Source organism: Mycteria americana, chromosome 16, assembly GCF_035582795.1.
Source record: "Mycteria americana isolate JAX WOST 10 ecotype Jacksonville Zoo and Gardens chromosome 16, USCA_MyAme_1.0, whole genome shotgun sequence".
NCBI lineage: Eukaryota > Metazoa > Chordata > Aves > Ciconiiformes > Ciconiidae > Mycteria > Mycteria americana.
In genome coordinates this window covers 6,430,587-6,458,379 of record NC_134380.1, presented here as the reverse complement: position 1 = coordinate 6,458,379, position 27,793 = coordinate 6,430,587, and the positions used below count along the sequence as shown (strand labels likewise).

The 27,793-nt window shown below is 47.6% G+C and overlaps 1 protein-coding gene across 1 annotated transcript; it reads left to right on the top strand.

The window, feature by feature from the left end:
* The first annotated feature begins 142 nt into the window (after positions 1 to 142).
* On the top strand, positions 143 to 27,700 carry MYO15B (myosin XVB). Its single transcript, XM_075518604.1, has 42 exons — positions 143 to 209; positions 2,388 to 2,445; positions 4,022 to 4,152; positions 4,261 to 4,356; positions 6,140 to 6,375; positions 6,460 to 6,638; positions 7,367 to 7,439; positions 7,884 to 8,090; positions 8,198 to 8,277; positions 8,483 to 8,580; positions 8,759 to 8,846; positions 10,273 to 10,383; positions 10,567 to 10,661; positions 11,262 to 11,498; positions 11,993 to 12,089; positions 12,440 to 12,586; positions 12,884 to 13,073; positions 13,206 to 13,296; positions 13,846 to 14,068; positions 15,604 to 15,719; positions 16,289 to 16,348; positions 16,595 to 16,670; positions 17,182 to 17,300; positions 17,555 to 17,673; positions 18,249 to 18,390; positions 18,527 to 18,638; positions 18,965 to 19,125; positions 19,389 to 19,501; positions 19,618 to 19,681; positions 19,923 to 19,995; positions 20,367 to 20,443; positions 20,828 to 20,904; positions 21,484 to 21,614; positions 22,232 to 22,326; positions 22,623 to 22,700; positions 23,016 to 23,124; positions 23,480 to 23,628; positions 24,028 to 24,155; positions 25,157 to 25,290; positions 25,774 to 25,907; positions 26,358 to 26,498; positions 26,769 to 27,700. Exons 1-42 carry the CDS (start codon positions 207 to 209, stop codon positions 26,826 to 26,828), a joined length of 4,908 nt encoding a protein of 1,635 aa, XP_075374719.1. The 5' UTR covers positions 143 to 206; the 3' UTR covers positions 26,829 to 27,700.
* The last annotated feature ends 93 nt before the right edge of the window (positions 27,701 to 27,793 follow it).

Below are 27,793 nucleotides of genomic sequence, written 5' to 3'. Positions count from 1 at the left end.
GTTCTGTCATTTTGTCTGCTGGAGCAGGACACCAGCTCCTGCCCATCCGCAGAGTCTGCCCTCAGAAGTAGCTGGAAGTGACCTCATATACATCTTTTCCCACCCCGTATCCCCCTTTCATCTCCTAACAGCAGGAGTTAGAGGAAAGGAAACGAAGAAGGAGGTCCCTGGCCAGTGGTGACACAGAGAACAGTCCCAACCAAGGAATGGTAAGTTCTCAAACAGTCTGGGAGAGTCTGAGATAAAATGATCCAGGCTCTCAGAGTGTTCTCCCTCCTCTATGCCTCTTCAGCCCAAGTTTGCTGGGGAACAGCAAAACGTCTGGAGAGTGTACAGAGCCCACAATGTATACTGGAAACCTAGCAGCAAGAATGTAGTTTAGCCTGGTATAAAGAGCCTTCTAATACATAACTATCTCATTAGTTCAGTGTTTCCCAATCTCTGGGCGTAGTCAGGCATCACAAAGTGGTCCTGAGGCAGAGTACTGTATTTGTTCACAGCACTGGACCTGTTCTTTGGAGCTGGGAGGAAGACTATTTTTGATAATCATGTTCTGTTGTGAAGGGTGGGAATGAGACAGTTCTTCCATAAATGTATTTGTGCAGATGTTGTAAAGGAAGGGAGGTATTAAAGGCTTCATAATAGTTTAACCTGTATCAACTGCTATAAGTAACACTGCTAACTAATGTCATTATTTGTATGTTTAGACCGGGCATACATTTGCTATGATGTGTGTAGCAAGGAAATCTGAACTGACATCATCCACAATTTTGCAGAGATTTGTCAGTAACAACAGGAATACTTAGCACTGGGTGCTCTTGCAATATCACCTGCTTCCTCAGGTGTGGATCCAGGACTGTAGAATTTCACAGTCCACTTCCTGAATATGCCATTGAAAAGCTAGATGTAAAGTCAAGTATCTTATGAGCAAAATCAAACTGATCAAAAAAGCTTTGAATCTTTCTTTAACGATTGCTGAGAGTTTATGTAGAGAGAGATGTCAGAATAGTATGCTGGTGAGTAGAGGCTTTACTATGCAGATCTTAAAAAACCAAAAAATAAAACCCAAAAGCTCAGGCTTTGTGCCTTTGACTTGGTTTCATAGTGTCTTAATCTGAGTAGTCCTGTCTGAAATACCCTGAACTGACGTTATATGCAGACATTGATGCTGTAACACTGTGTTGCATTGGCCCGTTTACTTTCTACCTTGCACAAACGCATGCATCATGCAAAGTGCAAAACAGTGAAAAATCAAGGCTCGTTGGCCAGATTCTCATCTGAATTATCCAGGTACAGATCTGAGCTTCCTCAGGAACCTCCAAAATAGTGGCGTGCATCAAAGATCAGAATCAGGTCTCTTTATTTATGCTGTAGCACTCTTGGATACTGAAAAACAAAAATGGCAGAAAAAGGAGTAGGAGGAAATGGCCCTTACTCTTCAACCGCAATCTTTTCTGCACAATATGCCAATCTTGTTAGTAATGAGAGATGAGTCAAAGAAAGTCAGCTTTCTTGTCACTTCCTCCTGTGACAGTGGATTTTTTTAGGAATGTCGTGGTTTAACCCCAGTCAGCAGCTAAGCACCACACAGCTGCTCACTCACCCTCCCCTCTCCTGGTGGGATGGGGGAGAGAATCTGAAAAGCACAAGTAAGAAAACTCATGGGCTGAGATAGGAACAGTTTAATAATTGAAATAAAATAATAATAACAATAATAATATTAAATTGTAATTAAAAGGAAAATAATGAGAGAGAGAGGAACAAAACCCAGGGAAAACCAAAAAAACTCCAAGTGATGCAACCGCTCACCACCCGCCAACCGACGCCCAGCCAGTCCCTGAGCAGTGATCACTGCCCCCCGGCCAACTCCCCCCATATACTGAGCTTATATACTAAGCATGACACCGTATGGTATGGAATAATAGCCCTTTGGCCAGTTTGGATCAACTATCCTGTCTGTGCCCCCTCCCAGCTTCTTCTGCAGAGCATGGGAAGCTGAGAAGTCCTTGACTAGTGTAAGCACTACTTAGCAACAACTAAAACATCAGTGTGTTATCAACATTATTCTCATACTAAATCCAAAACACAGCACTATACCAGCTACTAGGAAGAAAATTAATTCTATCCCAGCTGAAACCCGGACAAGAAATTACTCACCTTTCCCTCATTTGCTGACCCATGTCATATACCTGTGTTAATATGATACTTCCCTATTTGTAATGTTTCTGAATGTTGCATAGGCAGAAGTTACTGGTTTTGCTCAGGTGCTCAATCCTTGTTCTGGCGAGCTTTTCAAAGGCAGCTTTACTCAGTCTCAACAGAACAGCTCAGGGTTTATGCGTTGTTTCACTTCTGGTACCCCAGTGACTGACTTACTCTCTCCACAGGACGTGGAACTGCTGGAGATCCCTGCAGAGCTTGCTGCCCTCCTGCAGTTAGCTGAAGGTGAGAAATCCTCCCTCCTTCCCTCCCTTTCCTGCGCTGTTTTACTTTACTGTTTCTTTCCTCGTTTGCTAGGAGTTTAAGTACATACTTGTTTTACCTGCTGTCTGTCACCTGGGTTGTATTTGATTTATTATCATTGCAGTGTAAATACAATAAAGGCAAATGGTGTCATGCATATTGTTTCCCAACACGACAAGGCGGAAAAGCAACTTGGGCCAGTGGGCAGAACACCAGATTAAAATTCAGTATCTTTGTTACCTTTTCAGCTCTTTTGAACTGTGCTGATAGAACTGATGACAGTGGTGCAAAACTTTTTGGTCAAAGCTATGTGACAGCAAAGTGTTTAATGAAGCCAGGTCTCTTGTAGAGCTGGGTATCTGGGGTGTGAGAACTTAAACCCAACTTTTTTTTATTCAAAAATCTTTAAGGAAATTGAAGGTGAAGAAGTCAAAACTACAATTTTGGCACTTTCAAAGAAATATTTTTGGGTTTTCATTAAAAATTACTTGTTCAAAAGTAATTACTTCTTTTAAAATAGAAGCAGGTAGAAACAATGTAACAACTTGAGGATGTAACAATGTAACAATTAGGGAACTATTTTGCTTGGGATGGAAAGTTTTTTGTTTTGTTTTGTTTTCAAATCACCAAAATACCACTAACTGAAATAATTTCCCAAGTTGTTGACCTGATCTTGAGCATTGTTATTTGCACTTTTGTTTCTGCTATAACTCTTTGTACAATGTATATATTTAAGTTGGAATAGGTTGAGGCAGGACTTGCCTCTTTATGTTGGTATAGCATCTAATAAAATGACAGCTGCATCTTTGACCTTCTGTATAATACGGTAAAAGATACAATCACGCAGAAGAGTCTTGTGAATTGGAGCAGACTGTGCTGGATTCCCAGATACCCCATACTTCATGGCATACCCCTCTAGGGACTATCAGCTGGTCTAGTGAGCAATGTTACCTAGAGGGCTCAGGGCACAAACTGCACTGAAACTGCTGAAATTGAAAGTTGATGGGATGTAAACAGGGAGGAGGAGGAGAGCATCAGGGGACACACTGGTTTGGAGATAGAGGAATGCACAGAAGCTGTGCTCCATTAAGAAATCTCTTCATTTAGGAAGATGTTTTCTCCTCTATTATCCATGATAAATCCCTCATCCCGTGCCTCATCATGAAGACCTCTCATTTACTTGTTGACTGAACAGTTGTCAGCAGTATCTCTGCACAGGCTCAGTGATTCCTGCCTTGTAAACTCTGCGTAACAGAATTAAAACTCCAGGTGCTGACTGCCCTCTGGGTGTTACCCAGGGATAAGAGTCTGAAAGATCAGAGCTGTAAAAGCTCTCTCCTGAAGTTAGGCCTTGTGGTCTCAGTTCCTCAGGGAAGTGAAGATTTGCCTGCTTGGGGGTTTAGGGCAGCAGGGGTGGACTGGGTGTCCCTGGAGTCAGGGCACTGGTACAGGTGCTCAGGCAAGGTTAGATGCATGTTAGCCATGCGTTGCACTGTGAGTTGGATGTGTTCTGGCTGCCTTTCCAACTGCTACAACACAAGACCTCTTTCTCTTGCAGGTCAGTACCAAGCACAGGCCAACCAGATAACTGAGGCATTGCCTCCAGAAGTCAAGGTCAAAGATGACCTTTCCCTCCCACCCACCATCAACAGCTATCCTTTCTCCTCCTTCATTAAGTCACACTTCCAGGTGGGAACTCTTTTTATATCTCTTCATTGCTTCCCCACTGGGGAGACACACTAGTTCTAGTAACACCAGGAACAAACGCTATGTTTCTGTCCTTTTGTTTCATTGTAGAAGACAGATTTCCCTGCCCCTGGTCAGCCTCTGCAGCACCCTTTAACCCATCTGGACCCTGAACACCAGGAGAGTGCACTTGAGATCAACAAACTGGTAAGAGACATCTTTCTTGACCAGGGCCTTGTTGAAGAACAGGTCGGCATAGATGTTTTGATGCCATTATACAATAAGATGCTGGTGGTGGCTACTGTTCTTACAATACTTGGTGAGTTAGGAGAGCAGAATAAATTGCTCCTTCTAGGCACTGGAGTGGTCTGGCAGAGATCACATGCAGCCTCTTAGGGTTGCTGTGTTCTTGGTGAGGCACAGACCAGGCATAGACCAATGGAATTGAAGTGAATTGCCTGGTGATGTAGCCTCAGAATTTGGCAGGACATACGGGAATTAGACTGCTAGGCCTTAGTTTCCCAATATTCCAGATTCAGTAGCAATGACAGTGTAAGGGAGATCTGTCTTCTCAAGCACTTTTTCTTATCTGTCAGTCATAAAGTTTAATTTAACCCAGATCTTTTCCATGGTGTGGTTTATAGTAAACATATTGATTGCATCTCAGGCATACAGTCGCATCAGTACACAACAGGGGACAGTGAACTGTTGTATAAAGGCTGGAAAAAGGCAGGGACTTTGTCATCAAGAAAACTACACCTGGAACCACACCCTAATTCTGTAGGGTTTGTGTGAGGGTGGTGGTGTTATTTCATCTCCGGATGTGAAACATACATTTTTTCTTAAAAATGGTAATATTGACTCTCTGAAAAGAAAATGAAACTTCAGATAATTTCTAAGTAAATCTGGTAATCCTTTTGAGAATTACATGTAATTAAAATAAGCCCGTTAGGAAAGTTATACCTAAAACCAGTCTCTTGTTTTGTCCTAACGATCCCAATTATAGAATAGCATAAGCTTCAATAAAATCTTGTCAATAGGATTGTGTTTAAGCAGACTACTGTTATTTTTCCTGAAGATTGAAGATATTTTTTCTCCATTGCTAATTAAAAAAAAAAGCTATTTCTTTGGCAAAGGCTGTAATACATAGGGCTTTACTACAAAGAATTCCATGAGAACTAAACAACCACCACGTCCTGTTTTTCTCAGTGAATCTCTGACACGCTTACTACCATTAACCATTTTAAGAAGTGTTGTTCTTTGAGAAAAAAAATAGGCCATCACTCATAAATGTTCTTTCCAAAGCTGTCCGTGGCACATTTTAGAAAAATTTTAATCTAATGACATATTGAAGTGTAGAGGCTGAAAGAAATTATTCTGTACCTAAGGGTGAGAAATACAAATTACAAAACCATCTAAGATATTGATATGCATAGCCAAGAAGCTGAATCATTGCTTAAGTGAGTTGATTGAGATACCACATCTCATACTACTTGGTATAATATTAACTACACCAAGGTCATTTTAACATTCAGTTGTTAGTGTTTTCTCATGTCTGGCTCTCTGAGCTGTTCACAAAAATCAGCTAAGCATCAATTTCTTTTACATATTTTTACAGCTAGGCAGCCTGTAGGCTCAGACACAGTAACAAATAGCCTACGGTAACTTGCTTGTGTATCTGAGCTCTGCCCAAAGAAGGGGGAAGTATTTTGCCCAAGAACAAATTCTGAGTCAGAGGCATAACTAAGAAGAGACTGAAGTTATCCCAACTTTTAGTCAGGGTGCAATCTTTATGAATACTGCCTCCTAAATTCCCCAGAACTTAGGTGGTGCACAAAACCTGAGAACAGATCCCGATCTCAGTGCTGGCTACTCTTCTTAGGCTCACGAACACTCTGGTGTCTACAATCCAGGTTGTCACCTCACAACACGGTTTGGGACAGAGGGTTACAGCTAGAGCTCTCTCTTTTTCCCCCCTGGATGCTTTTAGATTTTGCGGTTCATTGGTGACAAGAATCTCCACGGCTGGCAGGAGGTACTTCTGGGCAACTACATTGCTGGGAGAGGTTTGAATAACGCGGCTCTGCGCAATGAAATCTTCAGTCAGGTGGTTGCCCAGACATGGAAGAACCCAGACATGGAGCACAGCCAGCGAGCTTGGGTCCTGATGGCGACTTTGCTGAGCTGCTTTGCCCCTTCACCAGCACTGGAGAAGCCGTTGCTGAAGTAAGGAGGAGAAAAGACCTAGCTACGCTTCCATTAAGGTTAAGAGAGATGAGCAGTGTGCTAAAGGCAGTTGCCTTTTCCTAGATTTGTGTCAGATCATGGCATGGAGGGCTACAATGCTGTTTGCCAGCGCAAGATCTTGACAGCAGCAAAGCACACAGAGACAGACTCTACGTTCTCTCGGGCCTACCCTCCCACTCAGCTGGAGTGGACCGCAAACCAGAGGAGAGGGAAGATGGTTCTGGATGTTTATACATTTAATGGTAACTCGTGCTTCTGCCTTCTGCTATCTTCTAGTCCCTAAGGACTTTTCCAGTGCAGAAATCAGCATTCAGAAAATACTTCCCTCAGCTTAGTAAAGAGGGATCAGAACACTGATTCCTTTTGGCTGGTACAACCATGGGGGATACAAGCACCTGAACCTAGACCCAAAACTCCCAAAGTCTGAGCCTGATGAGCTCAGACCTGCTACTCAGGCTGAGGGATGAGATTCTTCTGAGTTTGGGCCCATCTCAACAGAGGGCTGTTCTGGTTGTGCATCTCTATGGGTCTAGTTTTCCTGTTATCCATTATTGCATAGCCCAGACAGCAGCAACTGCTGCCTTTGTTACAGGGACTTTCTGCCTTTCTCCCTTCTCAAATATTGGCTTATGCTGCCTCTTGAGTGCTTAGAAGCTCTGTGAATTGAATGCAGAACAACCCTGTTCTGGCTCCTTGGTGAGTGGAGTGGTGGCTGAAGCGAACCAGGGCACTGCAAGGGTTTTCAGCTTTCAGGTTGGAAATGCCAACCTGTGCCATCAAACAGTTATTTTGGATGTGAATGTGTTCATGTGGAGCCCTCCATGTGCTTTCAGTCCTCCTGTGCCCCCCCCCCCCCCCCAGGAGTGTGTAAGGCTTTCCAGCTGGGCTCTGCCTGTGTCCTGCAGAGCTTAGGTGTTGTTTTGGGTCCTGCCAGGGAGGCTCTGTGTACTGACTTTCTTTTCTGTGCTAGAGGAGAAGTTCTCAGCTGAGGTGGAGTCCTGGATGACTGGGGAGCAGTATGCAGGCTGGCTCCTGAGTGCAAGGTACTGCCAGAGGATGGGAGAAGATCTGGGGGTGTTAAAGAGGCTGCCACTAGTTCTAAGGTTCAGACTGGTGGGGGCTGCAGGCTAGAATTTATATGGTCAGATGTGGAATAGCCATTCCTTACCCACTCTGGCTTGTGCTCTCTCCTTCACCGTTCCATCTGTGTGCATAAACTGTGGGCCTCGTTAGGAACAGAGGAATCACTGGTGTGATCTGACAGAGCAGCTTCAGAGAAAAGATGAAAAAAAAAAAAAAGGACAAATCTTGAGCGATTCCATTTTTTTCCTGACCCTGGGCACTTAATAGTTGATTCACACCCTAAATTTTAAGGACTTAAGCCAGGATAGACAAGGCAAGAAGAAACTGAATGCAATGTTTTCCTTTCTCTCCCTTTCCCCTGCCTACCTGGCCACCGTTTCTCTCCTTCCTTTCCCTGTTACCAGGGGCTGTGATAAGAAGTCTCGAGGGTGGTCTATCTCCATGTTTACTGGCAACACATGGCAGGACCTGCTGGGCTGTGACTTTGTGCTGGACCTCATTGGAGAGATTGAGGAGGCCAGCAACCTCAGCAGCACCTGTCAGTCCTCAGCTGAGTACCCCATCACTTCTGAAAGGGAGAGAAGCTTCCTCCAGAACTCTGACCTGGATTTGTAAGTCACCTAATCCTCCTGCCCCACTACTTGTGGCCCTGTCACCCTGTGGCTCGTCTTTCTCTCAGCACTCTGTGCTGTCCTCATCTCATTTTCCTCTTCAACAGGATCCCTCCTGCTCCAGGCATCCGGGCCCCTACCTTCCCACCACCTAGCCTGCCTCCAGAATTCAACGATCTCCATCCAGGTAAGCTCTTGCCCAGGACTGTGGATGGCACTGGGAAGGGCCAGACAGGCCTCAGCCAGGGAATCAGAGCAGAGGAGGAGACAGGTGACTCTTCTTGATGTAGAGCAAGGAAGGGCTCCACTCCAAAACATGACTGTCTAATAGGGACTGGAGACAGGGGAATGTTCCTTACCTGCCTTGTCACCAGACTTCTCTCTGCTCTTAGGTCCAAGATTCAGAGATGACCTGAGGACCCCTGTAGGCTTGGATCACTATGTGGATGATCTCTTCAGCACTGTGCTGCATCAGGGCTCCAGACTACCAGTAAGTCCCCTGGTGTTCCCTCTTACTTTCTCTCTGCAGCTCTCTTGTCCCAGTGACTCCCTCAAGCATGCCTCTGCCTATTCACTCTGCCTCTGCTCAGCTCAGATGTGCCTTCGATGGCTCCCCCTCTGTGAAGTCTATCTCTCTGAGCTCAGATAACTGTTTTTTCTTGATGCAGGATATGGAGAACAGGGAGAGTCTGACTGGACGCATGAAAGGAGGTGGGAAGATTGGACCCACACAGAGAGGAATCTTTCCTTCTACAGGTCTGTAAGGGGATGGGGGACAGCGGGGAACACCTGTGGGGCTACGTAAGCTTCAGTGAGAAGAAGTCAGGGTGTTCCTTAAATGCTAATTATTGCATGGACTCAACTGATTCATGAAGAGCATTGGTCTTCAGCATAGGTCATCAGAAGTTGCACTCCTTACTCCCAGGTGCTGGGAGACAGATGCTTTGGGGAAGGTGCTAGCTAAGGGTACCACCTTTGTTCTGCTTTTAATTTCTCTCTCAAGTTGGTCTTGGGGTCAAGGCAACAGGTAGCTTGCTTCTGACCCAGGCCACCTCTTCCCTAGGCCAATACTCCTAAGTCCTGTATTCACCTTCTATTCACCTTGTGCTTTCACAGAATAGTTCCTGCCGTTCTCAGGGAAGGGTTTTAATCTTTCTTATTGCCTCCTTACAGACTTTCCCATCATCTCTAGCTATTCCTTGGGTTAGTAAGTCTGAACCCTGTAGAGGTTCTGGTTTGTGTGTTTGGTTTCTTTACTTTTGCTCATTTCTGTGGAGCTAAGACTCAGGTATTTTCAGTAGGGTGGAGTCAAACACCAATATATAAATGGCACTGAGAAATCTGCATGTCTAGGAACACACCCAGCTGTTTCAGAAAGGTGAGGAATGTCCTGTTCAGCTCATTACTGAGACTGGGACTATTTTTAGGTATTGTAGAGGCTCTGGGGTATGACAAGCCCTATTACAGATCACTGGCCTGAGGCTAGTTTTTTACTCATGTGGCTCTTTACATCAGTGAAGGATGTGAAGACCTCTCCATGGGCCATTCTCACTGGCAAGGACAACATGATTCCGTAGACACGTGCTGTGTGCTAACTCACTCCTAGCTGAGACTGATCTCCATGCCCCTTGCTCTGCTGGCTTTCCCCTCAGTGGGATTTCTGTTTTGTGGCCTCATGTGGGACTTGACTGCTGCGAGCAGAGGAATTCCTTTCTCCCCACAGTTCCTTCACATGATACACAATGCCACCCAGGCCAGGGCTCGTTGTTCATTCACCCTTGCTACCTGCTGCAAAGAGATCAATATGGATCTGGCAGTCCCAGAGATCTTTGCCCAACCTCAAGAGAAACCCTTCTCTGTAATCATACATAGGCAGGAGTTGTTTATATGCTTAGTCATGAAGAGTGGTGGTGTCCTAAGCTACACTGCAGAGGCAGGGTCTAGATCCTTCTGTTGTAAAGGCTGGCAGGCCACACATTTCTCTTAGGTTACCTTTTTCTGCCTGAGTTTTGCTGTGTCCTGCTGTGTGTGAAGAGATAAACCATTCACATGTCCCTACGGTTGGTGCATGTGGAGAGAACCAGAGGTACCCAGCCTATGTGATGTGTTCTGTGGGGACTGATCAGGGCTTTCTGATCTGGGATTCCCCAAAAGCACTGTGAGTGTGGACCTTTGCCTCTAGGCTTCTCTGGAATGACTCAAGCACCAGGTTACCAGCCCATGCCTTCGATGATGGGGATGCCAGCAGCCATGCCTATGATGCCAGCAGCTGGCGGGATTGCACCTATGCCAGGTAATAACACAGTGTTTCAGCAACTCTACAGGGGAAGAGGATAGAAGGGTGGGTGTCGTAATGGAGCCTGTCCATTTGAATGTCAGGTGGGGTGCACAGTGAACACTCAGCTCTGGGCTGATGCTCAGGCACTGTGGGGAATGATTGCCTGTGGGTGTTTGCAGACATGTGTGTCTTCCACAGCCATGGTTATGCCCCAGCCTGTGGTTCCAGCTGTAGATCCCAATCAGTTAGCAGCACAACAGCAAGCCTTTATCAACCAGCAAGCCATGCTTATGGTGAGTGGAAGGGACTGGCTGGGAGGGGCTCAGCAACTTGGGAAGAACATTGCAGTTGTGTATGTGCTGTGAAGAGGTTAGCCATGCTCCCCTCCTGCATTAGGCCTGCTCTGTAACACTGTTTTTATGTGCTGGGGGGTCAGGTATATAAAGTTGGGATTATTTAAGACTGCAAAACTGGGAACCCCCTTTTTGCCACTTTGTGTACATGGGGACACTGAGGCACCATAGGTGAGTGAGTAGCAGGGACAAGAGCAGGCCCCAAGAAGCCTCAGCTGTAATTCCCATGTGTTTTTAAGCTGGAATTTGCTACAGATGCAGATCTGCAGTATTCTGCTTTCTGTACAAAGCCTTGTGGAGGGCATGGAGGTCCCAGGCTATCTCACTGGTAGCTGAGTCTTTGGGGTGTTGTTAGGAGCTCTGCATACTTGGCCAGGCAGGAGCAGACTCCTTGGGCTTGCCTTGTCCATAACACTGGGAAATTTGCAGTGGACTATGTAGATGTTCTGTGATTACCAGTGAAAGAATGGGACAGCCTGCCTGATGGCTGGTGGTTTTGTGTAGCCTAGAGCTCATGGACATTGCAATTCCTTCCTCCAGGCCCAGCAGATGACCCTTCAAGCCATGAGCATTTCCCAGCAACAGCAGCAGCAACAGCAGCGGTGGCAACAGTCTCTTGAGAACTCAAGGCCAAGAGTCTCAAGTCAACCACAAGCCCAAGCCTCGGCTCCAGCCCCAGTCCCAGCCACTTCTCCAAAACCCAAGAAGCCTCCCAGCAGCCAGAATGCTGCACCACCACCAAAGGCTCCAGAACCACCAGCTAAGGCAGAAGAACCGGTATGAGAAACAAACAGTGGTGGTGAATTTGCTTTGAATTTCATGATCTGTGTTTGCCCTGCTTCCCTTCCAGTGTGGTAGTGGTTTGGCAGACAGGAGAGCAGAGAGCTATGCTTACCTATGATACTGAGGCCTTTCAAACTCTGCTTGCTGAGTCTTTAAGACACAGGATCAAACCTTGGTGGCATTAGCTCTGTGGAGGTTTGGCTGCAGTGTTGGCCAATTAATTCCCAGCTGATCTGAATTTTTCCATAGGAAAATTCATCACTCTGAGTTCTTTATCTTCCAGCAAGCTGTCTTGGGCCTCTAACATACTCCTTCTTCTCTGGACTTGGTTGATGATTCCTTGGGTCAAAGACTGATCTCCTGGTATACTCCCAGATGGGGAGAAGTTCTAGATCAGAACTTGGTGAGATCGCCTCTGAACTTAAGGGCACTATGGAGGCATCTGCTGGAGATTAGTGCTAACTAACCATGTTGTGAACTGCTTGCAGGTTTATGACTACACGGAAGATGAGTTCTCCAACAGTGAAGATGATGAGTATCTTCGGGAAACTTTCCAGCAGAAGAGAGAATATTTTCAGAAGATGGGTGAGCATCTACCACTTTGGGAATTTCACTTATCTTAACACCTTGTTCTGCAGCCTTCCTGGCATAACAAGGTATTCCTGTCTCCCTGTCTGGAACCCAGCTAATCCCTGCAGGAGCTGCTGGTGCTTTGTGTAGCAGGAGTTGTGGGTGCCTGCTCAGCTGGCTACAATTCAGATTGTGAGATGTTGTGTTGCCAGTTTTCTAGAAATTTTTGGACTTGTGACTGCCACACCTTCCTTTGCCTCTAGAAAGCACAGGCTTCTGCTGGGTGATGCAAGGCTGGGAACTATGCCATTAGTGCTAGGTTTTGACTGTGAGTTTAACTAGCTCAGGTCCCCCTTTCTATGCAGGAGAGCAACAGATCCGAGTGAAGAAAGTCAGGCCTCCTTCCAAAACGTGGACCCCTCCAGCAAATCCCGAGCAAAAGCAGGAGGATGAGAAGGAAGAGGAGCAGGAGAAGAGGAAAGAAGAGAAGCCCATCCCTAAAACAGAGGCAGGTAAGGTGCTGTGCAGTGGCAACCCAGGCAGGCTGACAAGCAAGAACTTTCCAGGAGCATCAGGCCAGGATATATAGCCAGAGGAGGAAAGGATCTGGCTCTTCTGGGAGTCTACATCTTGACAGGAGAGGAGCGAGAGACAAAGGCCTGAGCTTTGGGAAGTGGGATCCCAAAGCAAGGCAGTGGAAGGCCATAGCCAGTCAGCCTAAGGGTGAAAGAGAGGGAGCTTCAAATGAGATAAAGGGACTTCTCCTGTGTCTTTGCTGGTCTGTTGGTTAAAGCTGTCATCCCCAATAGCTCCTGCTCCTCCTTTGCCGCCTCCTGAACCAAAGCCAAAAAAGCAGACACCAAAAGTGAAGAAGGAGCCACCTGTAGTGAAGCCTTCAGGCCCCGAGTCACGGCCTGCACCCAGCCGAGAGATCCGCAACATCATCAAAATGTACCAGAGCAGACCAGCCCCCGAGCCCCAGCCTATCGAGCCTGTCAGGTGAGAGAGTGGGATCCACCCAGATGGGCAGGAGGGAGATGAGTGGGACTATATCCCAGCACTGCCACATGGTTCCATTGTGGCCACAACCCCTCTGCAGCCCCTGTAACTGTGTTCCCCATTTCCTTGCAGGAGAGTGCCCAAGCCATTTATGAAGAAGAACGACCCCAAAAATGAGGCTCTGGCCAAGCTGGGAATGATGAACCCCCCATCTCCCAAATCAGTGAGTTCTTTGCTCTCCAGTCACCTAAGAGCTCAGCAGAGAGGGCCTGTGTATCTGATCTCCAACAGCTTGGGAGCTACTCGGTAGTGCAGTAGCAGCCAGGTGATTTCTTGTTGGGTTACTAGATAGCTGTGAGCTCATACCATGGTCCTGCCCATCCTAGACCGGGTTTCAGTCTATAAAGTCACTTGAGGTCCTGGAGAAAAGGCTCTGGAGCAGAAAGTCCTATTGTGGTATGTTTAAGGCTGATCTGGAAGCAAGCAACTCATGTTCCCCACATTTCACACCAAGGTCTTGGCCCATTAATGTCTTTTTTTCCCTTCCCAACTGGAGGCTTCAGTCTCAAATACTTGGTTCTCTGCACCTGGGTTTGCTTGATCTTCATCTGTTTGTAGATGTGCTGATTTAAAGGTCCTGGTATCCCTGTTCACACAGATCTTGCTTCTAGGGTTGGACTGCTGCCCCAGGGATGATTTATAACAGCAGCGTCAGGACAGAGCACAATAATGCAGAGAAATGACTGGGTCAAATGGTTTTGCTGTCTTGCAGCCATCCCCCCTGCCACAAGAGAAGAGAACACCTCCACCTCTCAAGCCCAAGCCAGGCTCAGCTTCCAGCTCTATCAAGGAGAAGCAGTTGCCTCTCCTGTCCATCTTCAGCCAGGACAGTACCCCACCAGGTTCCCAGGCCCCTCCTGCTCCCCCTCTTCCCCCACCATTGCCTTCGCCTCTCCTGCCTGGGAACGAAGGCTGGCAGGAATCCACAGGGAAGGGTGAGTATTGATTTCACCCAAGTGGGATTTGGTAGCAGGGCTGGAGGGTAGGGGATGGGGATGGGGTCGGGGTCAGAATCAGCCCAGTGGCCCAGGAGAATCTGGGCCACAGCACGTTCTGTCATCCGCCAGCTGGCCAAAGACTGAGTGGGCTGTGTGAAATCAAGAGACTATCACCGTAGTTCCAGTCTGGCCCAGCACTCAGCATAGCACTTCCCAGCTCTAACTCTTCCCCTTCTTCGCAGTGCAGGATGTCAGGCACAAATGATGAAGGAGGGGCTGGGTTTTTCTGAAAAATTGAGCTAAAACCAGAACGGACCTTTGGGCTACAGCTTTATCAAGGTCTAGTCCACAATATGTTTTATGACCTACCTGAAGCATAATTACTGTATCAAAGCTGCAATTCAACAGATGGACTTTAGACCAGGGAGGAATGGGAAGCCAAGTGTTTTACCTTCTAGAGCCTCTGGAGAGTCCTTAGAGACAGACTGAGGAATGACGGAATGTTTCTCAGAGAATGAGATCCTGGGCGACCCTGGACACTGGCCACATAAGGAGTGTCTGGATGTGGCATAGCTAATGTTTCTCAGCAGGAGTTTGGAAGTGTTATTCAGTCCTAGGTTTTGCCTCTGAATTGCAGTGGGAGCCTGGAGCCATAATTCATTTTATACTTTGCTGCTATTTTGGATACATGTACCAATGTATTTCAAGCTGTTTAAAACTCTCATCAGCATCATATTTTATAACATGAAAGGAACAGTCAGTCAAGCACATTACTGCAGGACTCCATCCTGCATCAGTTTCCCTGATATAAAAGAATGTCCCTGTTTCACTCCCCCTCTCTTTTAAAAAATGGATCTTTAGGAAGTCCTGTGAAAGTAAATCGAAGTAACTGGATTAGCCTGAAAAATCCTTATATGGTTTTGAATAGGAATATAGAAACAGCTGAACTGTGGGATCTACTGCATTTCTTGATTGTCTGTGAACTCTGAAGTTTTGAAAGTTGGGAGTGCTTAAATGGAAATATTCCTACCTTGTAAAGCAATGCCTTTGAATGGTTGTCTTCAGACTGAGCCTGTCTTTAATAGGTCTCCTGCAGAGAGAAAATCCAGTGCAAGTACTGGGTGTCTTGTACCAGAACCTTGCAGTCTACAAGCTCAGGGGAGAACTTTTATGTCCTTTTGAAACCTTCAGCAGCCTTTTTTTAATGACATAAAGTGAAACTGTATCTTCAGCCTTAAGCACAGGAGTATTTTGCCTGGGACGCTGTGTGCTTCCTATCTCTGGAGTGTTTCTATTATGAGCACAGAACTTTGTGGCTACTACAGCAAGTATAAATGCTATCAGAAATGCTGATACTCACATGATGACTGTTTTGTGCATGCATTCATATTAGCTGATTACTGACCTTCTTGACAGTAATCTTCAGTCAGGCATGTGGCACTGTCCCCTTTCTCTTGGTAGGTCTTTGGCAGGTGGGAAGGTGACCCTGTAGTCAGCAAAGCCCACCTGCACTGCTCTTTCTCCTCACACAGGCTCTACTATAACAGTAGCAGAAGATGATGGTATCAAGACCCAGCTGTACAAGCTCACTGCCAGTGTCAGCTTTTCCTATGTCAACCCTGCCTGGAAAATCTTTCTGCGCAAAGAGGTACAGTTCATTAGCTGAGGGCTGGCTATGGGAGGAGGGAACTGGTCCCACATTTGCTTAAATTAATTTTTTGTCATAGGCACCCAGTGTGATATAAAAGCACAAAGACAGTTCTGGGAGGAGGTCACATGACACATGAGTCAGAGGCAGGGGATCATCTTATAGGGGATCTGGGTCCTACTCTGTGTTACTGACTCTGGTGTCTCAGTTTCCCTACCCGTCTTTTCCTTCCTCTGTAAAGCACTGAGAAATCTACAAATAAAGTAAATTTGTTGTTACCTGGTGCTTTCCTGTTAAAATAGGACAAATGTGTTTAAAATCAAGTATTGGAGAGTGCACTGAACTGAACAGACAGGGTTCATCCCATGGTCTCACCACTTTACTTTTGGTCCTTCGCTCCTGGTCCTTCTGTTTACATTCACAGTGTCTCTTCCCTGCTTGTTCTTAGAGATGGACTCACTCCTCTCTGGCAGTAAGGCATATGGATTACAAAACATCCCTGGGGAGCTATTTCTGCAACATCTGTAAACATCTGTAACAATACTGTTGTTTTTATCCTCCTCTTGCAGGTGTTTTACCCCAAAGAAAATTTCAGTCACCCTTATTGTCTGAACTTGCTATGCGAACAGGTATGTACTAGTGAATGACTCAATGCCTGTTGTCTCTCTGTTTGGGGGCAAAACACTCCATAATTACATTGCATAAGTTGCCTTCACTTCTGCATCCCTAGCAGTGTTAGTCTCTTCTCCACGTCCATCCAGTCAAACCCCTGCACACCCCTCTCTGAAACTCAGTCTGTTTAACAGCCTCAGATGCTCCAACACACTCACGTGTGGCCTTTTCAATGGAAGCCTCTCTGTTTCCTTCCTCTGCAGATCATGCGTGATACATTCTCCGATTCCTGCCTTCGGATCTCCAGGGAGGAGAAGCGCAAAATGAAAGACCTGCTGAGTAATCAACAGCCCCATCATCCCTTCCTCCCTGTGCCCATCCCAGCTTTTGGTTTGAAACGAGAAACTGGCCTCAAGCCCTTTCAGGCAGGACTTAGGGCAGAGGAGAAATGTTTGTCACTGCAGCAAGAAAGCACATTTATGTCTGCTGTGTAGTGCAGCGTAGGAATGTTTGTTTATTCCAATGGCCAGAAAATGGCCCTGAAATTTCTCTGAGCCAGAAAAAATTAGTTCTGATATGTTTATTGTGGGGAGAGGAAACTGAGGCCCAAGGATGGGATTTTGAGTTGTCTCAAAATCCAACTGTCTTCTTTGACAGGAGCTTCATGGAGAGGGGGAGAGAAACTAGTAGTAGACTGGTGTGTGCAAGTAACATGGTATCCCTTCGCCTCTGCATGTTGTTTGCTGCACTGTAATCACTGAGGAGGACTGGTGGGAATGAATCCCTGGGCAGAGGAAGACGTGGCCATCTTTGTCTTACTGAGAAAGTATCTGCTTTGTACCCCTGCTAGTGGAATTCCGGGTTGGCAATGATGTCCAGTCCATTCAGGAGGATGGGATAAAGAAGAGGATTGTACTGGCTGCTCGGGATAACTGGGCTAACTATTTCTCCCGCCTTTTCCCAGTTCATGTGAGTCTTAATCTTCTCACCAGACCCTGGGCTTGCTTTAGCTGTGTGGCTGTAGTTCACCTGGGATCTCTTTCTGTCTCCCTGCCTGGCCACACATCACTCATTCTTCTGCACCTTCTGTACCTTGCTGGGTTTGACACTTCTGTCAGCCCAGGGCCTCCTTCATGGTATATAGGGTAGCATCTTCTTCCCCTGCTGCATCCTATCCAGGTGGGATGGAACCTTTGAAGCTCTCTGCTGCACTTCCTTTACAGGGTGAAAATGGAAGTGGTGTCCAGATCCTGGGTGTTTCTCACTGGGGCATGCGGCTGCTGAAGGTGGTGAAAGCAGCTGGCTATAATCCTGAGCACCTGAAGATTCTTCGCAGCTACAGGTGAGCAAAAGGGCACTGGTTGCTGCAGGATGATAATCTGTCACTTGCTGGATGCTTTCAGAGTGTAGGAGGCAGACTAAACAGGTGAGCTGAAAATTGTCTGGTTGTGCTGGAGGTATTTAAAGGATGTTTGGATGAGGTGCTTAGGGACATGGTATAGTGGTGGTCTTGGTAGTGTTAGGTTTACGGTTGGACTCGATGATCTTAAAGGTCTTTTCCAACCTATATGATTCTGTGATTCTGTGCTGTGCTCTCTAGGATTGTCATGGGCCAGTAGTGATGAGTTTGAGTTTTTCCTTTCCTTCCTACTTTGTGGTTTGGTCACAATAAGTGAGTGCTAAGTATGAGTCAGCTCCATGCATGTCATCAGAAGGGAGGTCCTCGGAGTGGTATGGTGAAAGCCATCAGCAGCCTATGGTGCTATTACTGTTGTAATACAGTGCTGGTGAAAGGCCACCCTCTGGAGCATGCTGAGGCCTATCTCCATTCTCAGTCCTTGGAATGAGCTCACATCCCCATGACTTGCATGCCTAGCTCTGGCAGAAGGAGCCTGAGCATGCTGGCTCTGTTCTCAGCTTTGCAGATGTGCTGTCAGTGGAACTGAAGGGCAGCAATGCCCTGGAGTTCTCTCTGAAGACAGAGCAGCTCTTCCTGCACTCTCCAAAGGCTCCGTGCATCAAGGCCATGGTGGAACTCTTCATCCAGGAGCTGAGGCAGGTGAGGGAGTGGCTGTAGTGCAGTAGGGAATGAAGGTGGTTTCCCACATGGACGTGAGAGGGTCCATGGGATGACATGGTCTGAGTCCCTCACATCCTGGGGACGAGATTTGACCTCTCCATTGTTTTTTCCCCAGGATACCAACTACGTCGTTGCTCTGCGCAGCTACATCACAGATGATAAGAGCCTTCTTAGCTTCAAGAAGGGTGACCTCATCGAGTTACTGCCCATGCAAGGCGTGGAGCCAGGTGAGGGAGTTTGTTGAGATTGGCAGGAAAGGTGGGGACTGGGTTCAAGGGCCTGCTGGATCCATGGTGCCCAGAAGCTCTACATGCTGCTGTCAAGTAAACCAGAGGAAAGCAGGCTGTTAAGGGCTGGCATAGTCAGCCTTCAGCTCTGCTATTCTCTGACTGCAACCTACCTTGTTCCAGCTGCAATAGTTAGGGGGGATGTTATCTTAGGACGCAGGAAAGCCTGGCCAGTCTGGTGCTCTCCTTTGCCAGTAGGATGCCTCACTGCTCGTTTCTCTTGGTAGCTGCCATGGTTCCTGACTCTTTCTCCCCCATTTCTGCAGGCTGGCAGTTCGGTTCCACTGGTGGCCGCTGTGGTATTTTCCCCACCAGCCTGGTGCAATTGGCTGCAGCACCTGATTACCTCAGCACCAGCATGGACAGACGTGGAGGGCTGCGGAAGAGCATGAAAGCTTCCTTGGAGAGCAGAAACACCAGCAGGGAGGTGAGTTGTCCTTGGGGAACTGCTAGGGGACATGGCCGGGTTCTGTGGGTGGGTCCATGGCCCTGGTAGTGACTGATCTCCAAGGCTAGAGGGAAGAAGATGATTGCGTAATCCTTACAGATGGAGACACTCAAATACTATCATAGTGGGAGGGGGAGGCACCACACACAGATGAGGCCCTCCCAGGTCTGGCAGGTGAGGAGAATACACACTGCAGTTCCTCAGCTGACTTTTCAGGGTGGGTTTGGTGCCTGTCCCTGCAGAGTTCTGTTCCCAGCCTGACATCAGAACCCAACAGCATCATGTTAGTCCCTGCTGGCGATCATTATACCATGATGGACTTCGCCACAGCCTACTTCCGAGAGGCTCAGTCCATGTGAGTAGGATGTGGTCCTTCCTGAAAAGGCATACACGGGACCTGTGTAGCCTGACCCACACCAAGCCACTTCTGGAGATATTTCTTAGATTGTATGTTCTCTCTCCTCTTTCTAGGCAGGGACTGAAGGGGATGTCTGCTGAAAAGAAGAGTGCAGCCGACCTGGTCCAGCACACCAAGGTGAGCCCAGTCTCTCCTCATGGTTACAGCCAGAACCCCAGCTCCAGCATTGCCTCTAGCTTTGTCCCCACATGGCAAAAGCACAGAGGGCAGATCTTTGACTGCACTCTCTGGAGAACCGTAGGTGCCCTCTACTCTTCAGTGCGGCCTGCAAGATAGGAGCTTGTGTCTTTTGTGAAGCCTGCAGCACAGCTCTGTGCGATCTGCTTCCCCAGCTTACCCTTGTATTCTGGCCCTGCAGGTCCCAATCCAGGAGTCTTTGCTCCGGTACTCTGACAGTGAGCTGAATGAGCTTGCTACAAAGAACTTCAAGAGTAAGTACCTCCCTAGGACACAACACTGCAGAGGCTGGAGTGGGAGTGAGTGGGACAGCCTTGGTGGCCACACAAAGGCATCATGGGGCACAGAGCGAGGAATGAAAACTCTGAGAGGAGGGCCTCTCCTAAGGGACTTCTGCAGTTAATAACCACCTGTGTCCTTGCTGAAAGTGTCCAGCAAAATGCAGTTTGCTTTGAGTGCAAAGTATCCAAGAACACGCACTGCCTGGGCTGATGCCCCAACCAATACATACCATCCAATGCAAGCCTAGTAATAGCCTGTGGAGCAGAAAAGCTTTCAGGACTGCTGCCTGCCCCACGGCAGGATCACTTCTGCTTAGACCTAAATGCTAGCCTTTACTTTGCAGCTCTGATGCGATTCATGGGAGATCAATCAAAACTCAAGAACCAGAATGAGGTTGAATGCATCTACGAAATCCTTCAGGTTTGTGACCTTCTCCTGGGCAAGCTGCTGAAGCATCAATGGGAATGAAGGCCCAAGACCTTGCTAGGAAGGGAGAGAGCAGGGAGAGCCGTAATGCAACCTCCTATGTAAGAAAAGGAGCTGAAACAGAGAGGCTGATTAAAAAAACATAGAGGGGAGTGGTTGCATGTAAATGGTTTCCCTGGACATCACTGTCTGGATGAGAGCACAACCTGCCTCTCCTTCTTTGGGCCTAAATAGCACTAGAGACCAGAGGCTGCAAAGCCCAAGCTTTAAGCCACATTGGTGGAGCTCTGGAGCTCGGAGAGGAAGGGTACACAGTTGACCTGGGGCCTCTCTGATGCTCTCGTCCCCTCTCTGATGTTGTCTTCTCTCTGAATGCAGCTGTGCAAGGAGAAGGAGAGTTTGCATGATGAGGTCTACTGCCAGGTCATCAAACAGGTCACCCACAACCCTAACCAGTGAGTACCAGCACTGTCAGCCCCTGTGCATGCACAGCTGCAGGGGAACCGTCTGCCTTGCTGCATAGACAGCAAGGGTCAGGGGAGAGGCTGCCCCCTAATGATGTACTGTCCCCAGCAGCTCAGTTGCTGGAGCTTTTGCTGAGCACTCAGGAAATTTTAGCCAGTCATTGGATTTGGCTTTTTCACTTCAATGGATGTTTGTCCTTGTATCTCTGGCTGCTGATATATCTGGGCACTGGTAAACATTCCTGGTAGCTCCCGGTAGTGGTGCTGCTCAGAGCCTGATTTCCTCTTCACAGCCCTAGGGAACTGGTAAAACAGCACTGGCTTGACCCCACACTGCCCTGCAATACGGCAGCAGTGGCATCAGAGTGGCCTTGACTGTTTCCTTTCTTTGTTTGCTGTTAGAATAACTGAATCAATCCCTTCCTCAGCATAAGAAGCCTCTGACCAAGGGCCACCACCTTATTTTCTGCCACCTGCCATAGGTGTTCAGAAGGGCAGAGGCTCACTTCGAGCTGCTTGGAGCAGAAATTGTCTTATTCCAAGATACCCACAGTTCTTTCTGTCCCACAGGGAGAGCATGCTGCATGGTTGGTTGCTCCTAAACCTGCTAACTGGGTACTTCCTCCCTTCTAACGTTCTGATGCCCTACGCCACCAAGTTTCTTCAGCTAGCCAGCAGTGATCCATCCAGCACCCACCATGGTATGGCTGTTTCTGTGTCCTGTAAAATAAACAGCTGCCCCCTTGTAACTAAGGCTCAGTGGTCAAGGAAAGAAGACAGGATCCAGGTGGGACATGGTCCAATGGGAAAATCTCCCTTATCTTGTTAGACAGGAGAAAGTACTGAGGGAGCTGAGCCTGCAGGCAAGGGTCTGCTTTGTATCTCTAGTCTTTCTGTTTGCAGAGGTCATTCCCCATTGCATGTTCACCCAGGCAAGGTGGAATTGTGTCTCTGAGGCTTAGCTTAGCCCTGTGGCTTAGGCCCAGTTTGACAGCTAGACCCTGGGGGAAAGGGAGGCTGTGGTCTTCCAGAGTCATCAGCTGTGAGGTATTTGGGCCGGAATCCTGCCAGAGAAGAGGGTTCTAGTTCTCCCATCCTGTCATTCCTCTGTACTTCTGCTGCCCTGGACACTGTCTGGGGCTGGACCCTCATGATTTGGATGTGTCCTGGCAGAGTGGGAGATGAGGTCAAGTCTCTTTCCTCTCCTAGCAGCGGCCCTGGGTTAAATTCAATACAGCCAGGATGACCCAACACTGTAGGAGACAACGCTAAGTCCTTTGTTTGGCTCAGCACATGTGGCTTTTTCCTTTTCCTGCAGATATAGCCAGGATCTGTCAGAGCAACCTACGGAAAAATGTCATGTACGGGGGCCGTCGCCACCTTCCTTTCCCTGTGGAGATAGAAGCATTGCTGGTATTGAGGGGCAGAGAAGTGGGGATGCTGGGAAGAGAGGGAGGGCAGAGGCTTGCCAGGAGGTTCCATGTGCAGTGTTGCAGGGGTGGTTAGTGTTCCAAGAGCGAAATGAGGCATGTGTCTGTACAGCTATTGGAAGTGCAATCCCATGGAGTAGGCAGGGATGTGGGCAGGGAAGAGGCAGGTACTATGGGCCAGTAGTGGAACACGGAGAAGAGGAGGAAGGAAGAGGGAGGAAGAATTGTGGGGCTGATGGGATCCTGCATGTCTTGCTGCCTAAAGACCGTCCTTTGCAGAACGGGCGTGGTGCCCGCCGGCTAGTGATACTGATGCCTGGAGGCGTGGAATACCTCACCAGAATTAAGACATTTACTGTGAGTTTTCTGCTTTGAATTTCTTCATTGATCTGGACTCTGAGCCACACCAGGGAACACCCTTATCTGTCAAAACCTTGGGCTTGGCCTGTGCTTCCCATAGTGCTGTGACAGTTTCCCATTCACTTCCTAGGAATCCCTGTAGCAGTGTATCTCTGCAGGGCCTGTGCAACGCTGGGATGCCTCATCCAGCTTGCTTCTTTGTGCAATGGCCAGAGCCATGCTGCTGCCTGCTAACAAGCCCAGTATGTCTAACTGTTCTGGGGCTGCTTTGGGCTTGCCTGGCCACAGTACTTACTTCTTTCCTCGCTTCAGGTGGCCAAGGAGGTCTTGCAGGAGATCTGTGAGCAGATGGGGGCAGGCGAACAGGAAGAGATGCAGGAATTTGTTCTTTTTGCCATCAGGAGTGACAGCGACAATCTTGGCAAGTAGAGACTAGCATCAAGATCCTTTCTTAAAGCAGTTTCTCCAACAGGGAGTACCATGGATACTGTTTTGAATAGTTCCCACCCTTGCTGGCTCTGGGGAGGTTCCTCTTCAGTAGTTTCCCTTTGTACTAGGGTTAAGGATTGTGCTTTCTCAGGGGCGGTGTTGCTTGTTCCTGAAAGAGGGGTGTGTGTCTCTCTGTGGGTCCGTGTCCGTTTGGAATGGCTGATGCTGGGAGTCGTAAGGGCAGGGTGGAATAGAGGTGTGCAGGAAGGCTCCTGTCCCAGGCCATGGAGCTCAGCCCACTGCCTCAGCGCCAAGAGTGATGACCCTCTCTCTGCATAAACATGTAGATAAAATGGTGAGGCCGATAAGATCAGAGGAGTATCTTCATGACTACCTGCTGGAGGACAAGTTGGTCACTGTGACTTTACGCAGGCTCATCTGGAGGACACCTCTGCACTTTGAGAACAAAATTTATACGGATGTTCACTATGGACAGGTAAGCAACAAGGGCAATGTGCACCAGGAGCCTCCCTAGCAGGGGCAGAGTTAGTGTACAGGGCAATGGGAATGTCCCAAGGGAGCTGAAGAAGCAGGAGGGCTTTGGCTGATTGGCTTCGTGTGCTGTTTCTGGGAATAACTAATAACTGAAGCTATGGATGCAAGGAAGGCAGTGCACCTGTAGCCCTAGCCTAGGAACTCTACTGTTCCAGACATGGTTCGTGCAATTCTGCATGCTCTTCCTGAGCCCAGAAACCCTTTGCTTTTGTGTTATCAACCCAAGCTGGATGTGTTATCAGCAAGGCAAGATGTGGGTCTCTGTAGCCTGGCGCAGCCCAGACCTGCCTGTACCTTCTGGAAGGTTTAACAAAGGCCTCTTTGCTGTGCTGTCTCTCAGATGCTGTGGGATTACCTGAATGGGAGGATACTGTTGAGCCATAGTAAAGAAATGGAAATGGAGGCGGCCATTTTGGCAATGCTCCAGCACTGGGCCACAACAGAGCAGCAGAACTCTGCTCCCTCCAGGTATGTTTTCTCAGGGGTGGGTCTCTATCTCTAAAGGCTGTCAGCACCACAGGGGTTAGGGGTAGGTGCCTGAAAGTACTCTCTGGATAACTCAGGAATGGACAGTTCTGGAGAACATAAGCTACTAATTAATGTCACTACTTAGTGACTGACTCCTGCCTGTAATCAAGAAAGCTTACTTCCTGTTCACACTATTAATGCTGACTGTCTCTGATCGACATTTCCTTTTGTGACTCCTCCTGAGCTGAGGGTCATGAGGGTGCCATGGACATTTCTTTTGACTGCCATGTGTTTGTAATACCAAGAAGGAAGTGCATGAGCTTATAGTTGGGATGAATGCTCCTTTGTTCTTTCACACAAGTGCCAGAGTTTTCAACCCTGGGCACTTGAAGTCTGGAGTGATATGCCTAATGGGAATGAAAATGTCCCTGGGTACTGGAAAGCTTCTGTCCAGCAGCCCTGAGCTGTATTTTCACAGTCCTTCCTTCTTGTATCCCTATGCACTGAGAGCGAAGGTAATGTCTCCATCAGATCCCCTCACACCACCAGCAGCACGGGGTAACGGCATAACCCTGCTGGGCATAGGGAACTCTGCTCTGTGTAGTGCTTTGGAGGCACAGGAGTAAGACAGAGTTAGGTAAGGTGTTTTTCAGCTGAGACTGCCTATGAAAGAAACACCCTGTGGCTCTACTGCCATGCTACAGTCCTTGCTTGAAGAGCTCCTGTTGTCTCCAGAAAGGAGGGATTTCTCTCAGTGCACTAGTCAGCGATGCACAGCCGCCTTCTGTGTGGAAAATGGTGGTCTCACTATCTCTGACGTTTCCTTCCACGTTATCCAATTCAGATACAACCTGTTGTGCTCTTCCCCTCTCCCTCCACCCTTGCCCCCAGCCGTGCAACTGGAAATTGTTGCCACATCCCCTCCTTCCTCTTAATCCCCCTGGTTGATCTTTCGATTTTAGCTGGGCAGGGAGTGAATTAGTATCTGCTTGTTGGCACAGGGAAGAGCTGAAGGAGTACACGCCAAAGGCCCTGCAGTCCTCCATCAGTCCCCAGGCTCTGCAGAACCATGTTGGCATGCTGCTGAGAACCAGGCAGCCCCTCCAGCCAGTGGATGCAAAAATCCAGTTCATAGGTGAGGAAACATGCAGATCTGCTTGAGTCATCTATCCTGAGCACGATGGAAGCCGATCTGAATGCGCTTTTAGGGCAGTTCATGAGGTTGGCAAGGATCCTTGGAGCCTGGAATGGGCCATGACATATGACTCCCTGACAGCCTCTCCCTGCAGACTGGCACTTGGTCCCAAGTACGGTGATTATGGTGGAGGTCCCAGTTCTTTTGCAGAAGTCTGCAGTAGACTTTCAGAGTTCTGTACAAGTTGCATTTTAATTGATATTCTGGCTGCACGTCTGTTTTCTGGTCAGAAAAGAATGGGACATCCATTCAGGCTGCTGAGAACTGAGTATCAGCAGCCTGGGGGGGAGGGAGAAGTTGTCAATCTTACTTTTTAATGTAGAAAAGCTTGGGAACACTTGCAGCTTTTGACCACCTTAGGTTGGTGCAGTAGATTGCTGGCTGGAAGCTGCTGCCTGAAAGCCACCTTTTGCTTTCTTACAGAGCACATGATGAAATTGCCTTTCTTTGGCTACAACACCTACTTTGTAGAGAGAGTCAGCGATAACACAATGCCTGTGCCCTGTTTCTTTGGTGTGAATAAAGAAGAGATCATTGTGGTGGATGGCACCACCCAGGTATGCTAGACAATTCCTCCCTAGAGTCCAGAGCCCTGATGTCTGTCAGATACTAACTTTGACTTTTAGAATAACTTGTGCAGGAAGAGACTGTATTTACCTCCGTCATAGCTACTCTGACAACAGCCCTAGCCCAAAGCAAGTGACAAGAGTGGTAGAACAGTTAGTACTGCCATGTGCTCTTTTGTAAGTCCAGTAATCATGCTAACAAGCATGGTTCACAGTAAAACTAAGTGTAGGTCACATTCCTGTTTGTCCCAATCTTGCAGGAGTTGTAGGGACTTGCTGGCAGCAGGAGCCTGCCCTGTATTCTGTACACACTGCCCTGTACCCCAGTCCTTGTCTTAGGTTTCAATAGGCTCTTGAGGTGAATCCTCTGGGTGAGAATCAGATGGTTTTATTTGTAAGGACTGCACCAGAGAGTGTTTTGTGGCTTTTCTCCTTACACAGGCAATCTCCTGCGTCATTCCATTGAAAGAGCTGCAGAAGATGAGAACCCTGCAGCCTCTCTCTGATGGTGGGCTTCCTGGCATAGAACTGAACTATGGCTCGGCTGCCAGCCCCAAGACTATGTGGCTTGAACTGTCACAGGTGAGATCAGCCTGGACCTACAGCTTCCTCCTGGCAATTCAGAAATTGCCCTCCACTGCCCAGCTGAGCCTCTGCTAGGAGACAGTACTACTGCTCTCTTCTGTCCCAGAGGTGGATGGAGGCACTGCATTTCCCAGGCCACAAAGTGCAGCTTTGTCCCAGCACCTACCTGATATTGAATTATGGAAAGTGATTTATGGGAATATTTAATTATAAGGAACAGCCATTTCTGGGGCAGAGAATGACTGATACTGATTTGTGTTTTGACAGGCTAAAGAAATGTATCACACAATTGTTGTCATCCTGGATAAAACAGAGTTGCACCAGTAAAGCCTAAGAGGAGGAGAATGACCAAGCAAAATGGCACTGTTTTCCTTTGAGCTTGTTCAGTGCTCCCTGCCCTGTCTTTCTGGTGAGGACTCTTCCAAAAGACATCCATGACCTCAGACAGCTGCTTTCTAAGACTGCCAGCACAGTGTTTGTTGATGGACTGGACCATAATCTCACCCCTTGTGACCTGCCATTCAGTCCCCAAGTACTCTTCCTTGAAGCGATGCATGCACTGGCTAAACAAACCACAAGACACCCTTTCCACACCATTGCTTTTTCATAGCCTGTTCCAATGCAGAGCAGCTGAACAGCTGCAAGCAATTGCCTTCAAGCTATGCAGTGTGGGACTGTTCTTTTCTTTTTTGAATTAATTAACATGAGCAAAGACTGATGCTTGCTAGAGATTTGTGTATCACAAGAAAAGCTGAGGCTATGAAATGACTGCACTGGCTGCTGGTGTTTTCCATAGGCCAGCTTTTTCTCTGTATTGATATGCAAGAGGCCCTGTAGCAGGATTTGTGAAGCAGGAGCTTGTAGAAAGCATCTTAATTGCAAAGCAGATCAGTGTTAATATACAATTAACACATATTTTGGGGCACAGATTGAGCTGCAATGGTAAGAAAGTTTGTTGTTAATTAATTTCTTACCAACATAATTATATACATATGTTTCCCTCTGCTACAGGGAAGTCAGTCATGTCCATGCAGCTGTCATACTTAAATGATAGCTCCATGCCATGGAGAAAGTGTATTCAAATGGAACTTGTATTACAGTAGAGGAGTGTGTCCTGGCTTGTACAAAAAATGCTTAATTTATTTTTATTGCTACAGCTATCCTACTGAACTGAAAAGTACCTGCATGTTAGGAGATTGCAATAAAATAATCACATAAAGATATTTTGAAGCTATGACGTGACAGATGTAAACCAGTATCTAACATGGGAAGATTGACCTGCAGGTAACTGG

Bases quoted from the DNA above. Each gene is read 5' to 3' on its own strand.
- MYO15B (XM_075518604.1), top strand. The intron at 12,587-12,883 runs GTAAGGTGCTGT...CATCCCCAATAG, and splicing joins CATCCCTAAAACAGAGGCAG to CTCCTGCTCCTCCTTTGCCG. The intron at 25,908-26,357 runs GTATGCTAGACA...CTCCTTACACAG, and splicing joins TGGTGGATGGCACCACCCAG to GCAATCTCCTGCGTCATTCC.